The 6,550-nt window shown below is 35.2% G+C and overlaps 1 protein-coding gene across 1 annotated transcript; it reads left to right on the forward strand.

Annotated features, from left to right (window-relative positions):
• Nucleotides 1-503: 503 nt before the first annotated feature.
• On the forward strand, nucleotides 504-1,436 carry LOC139187121 (olfactory receptor 4C16-like). Its single transcript, XM_070803131.1, has one exon. It carries the CDS (start codon nucleotides 504-506, stop codon nucleotides 1,434-1,436), a length of 933 nt encoding a protein of 310 aa, XP_070659232.1.
• Nucleotides 1,437-6,550: the final 5,114 nt, after the last annotated feature.

Genomic DNA, 6,550 nt, shown 5'->3' on the forward strand with positions numbered 1-6,550 from the left:
TATATTATATATAATTGATATATAGAGGCATTTTTGGGGTATGAGACTGGGCTATTTTTACATTTATATTATGAACTTCCAAAGGCAGTAAAATATATACAAAATGCCAACTGATACAGTATCCAAACATACTCTCTCCCCTCTGATTAAATGAATATGAAAGTAATTAAGTTAATATAATGGAGCTGTATTTCTTAATATTCATTAGGCAAAATTAATGAGAATCATGTAAATTACACAAATGGTTGTATTTGAAGAGTGCTATAGAAAAGTTTAATTTTCACAGTCTTACAAGGGACTCATAATGACCCCATGAAGTTGTCATTACAACTTAAGTGTTGAGGTGCCTTGTTAAGAAACCACAACTAAAATGTCCATGATGAAGAATATTTGTCTCACTTAAAATATTCCAAAAAATCACACCTCACACCATGAATTAATTCTTTTCTATATTTTGCAGATAAAGCATTTAACACCCATCCCTTCTCTGCATTGATAAGATCATGCAGCTGAATAATAATGTGACTGAGTTTATTCTGCTTGGGTTGACACAAGATCCTGTTAGGAAGAAAATAGTGTTTACCACTTTCTTGATTTTCTATTTGGGGACCTTGTTGGGGAACTTTCTGATTATTACTACCATCAAGACCAGCAGGGCACTTGGGAGTCCAATGTATTTCTTCCTTTTCCATTTATCTTTGTCTGATACCTGCTTCTCTACATGCATAGCCCCTAGGATGATTGCAGATGCCCTTTTGAAGAATGCCACTATCTCTTTCAATGAGTGCATAGTCCAAGTTTTTTCATTTCATTTCTTTGGCTGCCTGGAGATCTTCATCCTTGTCCTCATGGCTGTTGACCGCTATGTGGCCATCTGTAAGCCCCTGCACTACACGACCATCATGAGTCATCGAGTCTGTGGTGTGTTGGTGGCTGTGGCCTGGGTGGGGTCCTGTGTGCATTCTTCAGCTCAGATTTTTCTGGCCCTGAGTTTACCTTTCTGTGGTCCCAATGTGATTGATCATTATCTATGTGACTTGCAGCCTTTGTTACAACTTGCCTGTACAGACACCTATGTGACCAACCTACTCTTGGTGTCCAACAGCGGGGCCATCTGTACAGTGAGTTTTGTTATGCTGATGTTCTCCTATGCTATCATCTTACATTCTCTGAGAAACCACAGTGCTGAGGGGAAGAAAAAAGCCCTCTCCACCTGCATCTCCCACATCATTGTGGTCATCTTGTTCTTTGGTCCTTGCATATTTATATACACTCGCCCTGCAACCACCTTCCCCATGGATAAGATGATAGCTGTGTTTTACACACTTGGAACACCTTTGATCAACCCTCTGATTTATACACTGAGGAATGCAGAAGTGAAAAATGCCATGAGGATGTTATGGAGCAAGAAGTTGGTCTCAGATGACAAAAGATGAATGGAAGTTTCAAAGTTTTCTTCATAGTTTGGATTGATCTAAAAGAAGCTCATAGACAATAATATCCTCTTATTGTGGAGTTAATATAATCCTAACTCGTAGTGTGAAGATTACTTCCTTTAGTAAAATGGGCAATGTGCCCACACATGCTAGTTAGTATTGAGTCAAATATTTGTAGAACTGACAGCATCAGGTACACAAAGTCACGTAAGATCATGGTCTTAGTTATTCACTGTTGTCTCTGCCTCTCTTGTCTGTCTAATATCACTGTGGTTTTGATCTACTGTTTTCTTCCCTTGCATTTACTTCTGGATTTCTCTGTTTAACATTACACTATATGCTTTTATCTACAGCCTGACATATTTTTGTCTCAAAGAGTTTATTTCTTAGATATTGTGATCAAATGTCTGATTGTTGACCTTCAGCTTGGTTGTTCTTACTGACTTCAGCATAAATCATCAGGTTCAAACAATAATAGTATATACATATTATAAAGACAAAATATCCTGCATCGAACCTGGACTGGCAATTCATTTCATATATGATATTATACATGTTTCAATGCCGTTCTCCCAAATCGTCCCACCCTCGCCCTCTCCCACAGAGTCCAAAAGACTATTCTATACATCTGTGTCTCTTTTGCTGTCTCGCATACAGGGTTATCATTATCATCTTTGTAAATTCCATATATAGGATCACCCAGAGGGATGGTATGGGGAGGGAGTAGGGAGGGGGGTTCAGGATGGGAAACACATGTATACCTGTGGCGGATTCATGTTGATGTATGGCAAAACCAATACAATATTGTAAAGTAATTAGCCTTCAATTAAAATAAATAAATTTGTATTAAAAAAAGACAAAATGTTTAATCTAGGAAACCTCTCTTCTTTTTCTTGGGTTATAGTTCAATTTTTTTTTTTTTTTTTTTTTGTATATTTGCCTAATTGTTCTAGAAAAGTGACAGAACATTATGACAAAATTCACACGTTTGTAGTATTTTTTCCTTAGGTAGGTTCTGACTGTTGGGGCTGACCTCATATTAACATTCCTTCTATTAAAAAACAAAAAAAACTTTTTGCTATTAAAATGATTCCTTCTATTTTGAGGGATCTATTAAGTTTTATCTTGAGCCATACCAATTATAATAGTATGTTTAAATATTACTTTATTATGATTATAGCATAGAAGCTGTAAATTAAGGAAGATATATCTATGTGAGCTTTAAAGAAATGTGTACATGTAGTCAATGGTAGGGAATTTATAAATAAGAGTTAATTGAATAAAAAACATTATAACCCAGAAGAGGGTATTTAGGCTTTGAAACATAGTTATATCACATATATGAATTGTTTTAGTGAGTTTTAAGACAATATAGAAAGTAGAGTAACTTAAGAAATACTGAGATATTTGGATGAAAATTAAATGTATCCAGTGGAGATGGATATCATCTTTCACCATTCATTATCACTGAAGTCTCTAATTACATGATCATTAAGAAATTTTCTGATTTGTCAGATTTCTTATTTGTATGTTTATCCATATAGAAAATTCAATAAGAGTATTTTTTGTTTATTTGGAACTTCTATTTCTATTATAAGCTAGTAATTTTATTATGAGTACTAAATTTGTATTACTTTCATTGTACCCAGAAGTTTATACTCTTTCTTTATCTTGAGAAAAAGATCAGTGTGGAAATGGAAACTTGTGAATTCTGCAATGAACTCTAGCACCTTTCTATACACATCTTTTTTTTTTAATTCTGAGAATTTCAAGGCTAATCCCTCACAGTTTTTATTAATCACATCTGCTACAGTAAATAAGTCATCTGTGCTATCACATTCTATTCCCTTTGGATTTCTTGATATGTCATTATAAGAAACAAAACTAGTAAATATATATTTTTAAAAAATAGAAATTTCTGTTAAATGTGTTGAGCTACCCTTAAAAATATATTCCCTTTCCTTATAAATCCTCATTAAAATAAGGAACAAAATCATAAAATTATGTGTCAAAGCACATGACAGAAAAAACCAGACAGGATATATCAGTTGGTAGAAGATTTTCATGTGTTTTTTGAAACATAGATATAAGTGGTAGATAACTAAGTAACTTAGCAGAGTAGAAGTTACAACCATCTGAGAAAAGAGATAAGTAAGACCATCAAGTTCCACAAAAAGTAGGCATGAAACATACATTGAATTATATAAAGATTATTTCCCCAGGTTACTTTCTGCTAGTCAGGTGACACTTCCTCTATTGCATCCCACCAAAGATTGGAAGTTTGTTATTTTTAAAAAATGAACAAAAGTGTTCCTGATATCACTGTGGAGGGCAGTGATAAAATGCACAACGGAATGTACAGAGAAATTAAGTGAAAATCTACATAGGGAAATGTGAGACCCTTTCTTCTCAGGGCTCCCAGGATGTCAGCAGTTAGTATACATCACGAGCTCACCATTTCCAGGACTAGGCACAAAGCCCAAGTAAGAGAATGGAACTGTTTGTTTTGTTTGGGGTTTTTTGGTGAGGGAATAAAATATAAGATCTGTATTATATACTCTAATTACCTTAAAATAATTATACCTCCAAATACGTACTCATTGCCTATAACATGTGTAGATTCCAAATGACTTTTTGCTGTTGTTGATGTTAACTTCCTTTGCCTTAAACATAAATAGTTTCTGCTTTCAGGTAAGATGGCAAGACTGGTGAATGGGAAGATAGAGTGATAGAGACCTGCCTTCAGATGAAAGGAAGAGGGGATGGTCACACATTGGGCCTAGCAACTTCTCTATTTTCCTCGATAATTTAGCTCTGATCCTATATCTATAACACTCATGCTCTGTAGCTGACTAGACCATTTTCTTACAACTTTCTAAGGTTAGTGGTCATCTATTAATATCTGGTTATTGACCTAAAACTATATAAAGGTCCTCATCTTATTTTTCCTGTCAAGGAAACAAACATTGTATTTTTGCCTATCATTTATGCTATTCAAAACAGATTTTCCAGTGAATGTTCATTTCCCATGTGCTGTTTAACATGAAAGAATGCTAAGCAGAGTTTAGTTGTTTTATTTCTTGCATATTAAAATTGCATTTATCACTTTAGAGAAAATGAATCAGGCACTGGGGTTCAATCAGGCTCACTTATTTATAGAAAATAAAGAATGTATCTTTTTGTTGTTTTTATAAAATCAAGTTAATAATAAGGATCCTTGTGCCTTAGGATAAACTAGAAAGTTATTAACAGTTCAGGGTTCTGGGAGTCCAGACTCCTGCCATAACTGCCATTCTCTGAGCTTGTCTGTGATTCTTTTTTTTTTTTTAATCTATTAATTTACATTTTTTAAAATTCTCTATTGCCTTCATGTTGTCTGTTTACTCAAAATGTCTGCTTTCCCATGGCTCTGGGTTGTCAAGGTAGCAATTCTTTCTCCATGTATCTTACAATATTCTTCCCCTTTTCTCGGGTGTATGGGGCTTCCCTGGTGACTCAGACGGTAAAGTGTCTGTCTGCAATGCAGGACACCTGGGTTCGATCCCTGGGTTCAGAAGATCCCCTGGAGAAGGAAATGGCAGCCCACTCCAGTATTCTTGCCTGGAAAATCCCATGGACAGAGGAGCCTGGTAGGCTACTGTCCATGGGGTCGCAAAGAGTGGGACACAACTGAGTGACTTCACTTCACTCGAGTGTATCCAATTCCCTATTCAGAATTCCAGACAGGAAATCTGAGTAAACTTGCATTTGAATAGACTAAACTCAAGTCATTGGTCAAACCATGTAGTAACTCCCCAAGAAGTTGTTATCTCTGGTACAGCTGCTATGATATAGAAGAGTTGGTGTGGAGAATAATGGGGTAAATATTTATCCCCATTATCTGCAATTATCCCCTAGGCAATTTATCAAATTTATTTAGTATGGACCATTACTCATCATGCTGGGAAAAATGAGGAAAACATTATAGTAACTAATCAAAAATTTACCTGGACATTTTAAGTAAATGTGACTTGTTTTTTGTTTTGTTTCGTTTTGTTTTTTTCCTAGCTTTATTGAGAGACTATTGACATATGATATATAAGTTTTGTGATGATTTGATACAAGTATATATTGGAAAATGAGTATCACAATAAATTTACTTAATGCATTCACTCCAAATACTATTATGGGTGTGTATATGTGTGTGCTCATATGTGGTGATAATATACAAGATCTACTTTCTTGATAACATTCCAACGTACAATCAGTTCAGTTCAGTCGCTTAGTCGTGTCCAAGTCTTTGGGACCGCATAGACTGCAGCACACCAGGCTTCTCTGTCTATCACCAAATTCATGTCCATCTAGTCAGTGATGCCATCCAACATATAATACATTATTGTTAATTACAGTCACCATTCTACACATTAGATCACCCAAACACTTATTTTTAGGTGAGAATTTCTTTTCTTTAATTAATATTGCCCTATTTTTCCTACTTTCTGGCCCCTGGAAACCACCATTCTAGTATTTCTATAAGTTTAGCTGTTACAGACTCTGCATGTGAGAACACAGTTTGTCTTTTTCTGTCTGACTTATTTTACTTAGCATAATGCCCTCAGGTTCCAGCCACATTGTTGCAGAAGGTAGGGTTTCCTTCTTTTATATTGTTTAAGAGTATTCCATTGCATATGCATACCACATTTTATTTGCCCATGAATCTTGATGTACACTTAAGTTGTATCCATATTTGGTTATTGTGGATAACACCACATTAAACATGGGGGTAAAATATATTTTTAAGACTTTTTTTTTCCCCCTTAGATATATATCCAGGTGTAGAATTGCTAAATCATTTGGTAGTTCTCTTTTTAATTCTTTGAGGAAACTTCATACTTTTTCCATAGTGGCTACATTGATTTATATTCCCACCAACAGTGCACAAGTGTTCCCTTTTATCCACATCCTCAAACAAATCCTTGTTTTTATAACCCTTCATCTAGGAAGACTTGCACAGTTTTAGGACTTTTAAATTTGAGTAAGTGTGATGGGTTAATGGAGACTGACTAGTCTGCACAAAGAGGGAGCCCCAGCACTTCAGGTTTCTTCTGCACCATTCTTTAATCCTAGGGTCTCAG

This window comes from Bos indicus, chromosome 15 (assembly GCF_029378745.1).
Source record: "Bos indicus isolate NIAB-ARS_2022 breed Sahiwal x Tharparkar chromosome 15, NIAB-ARS_B.indTharparkar_mat_pri_1.0, whole genome shotgun sequence".
In the NCBI taxonomy this organism is placed as follows: Eukaryota; Metazoa; Chordata; class Mammalia; order Artiodactyla; family Bovidae; genus Bos; species Bos indicus.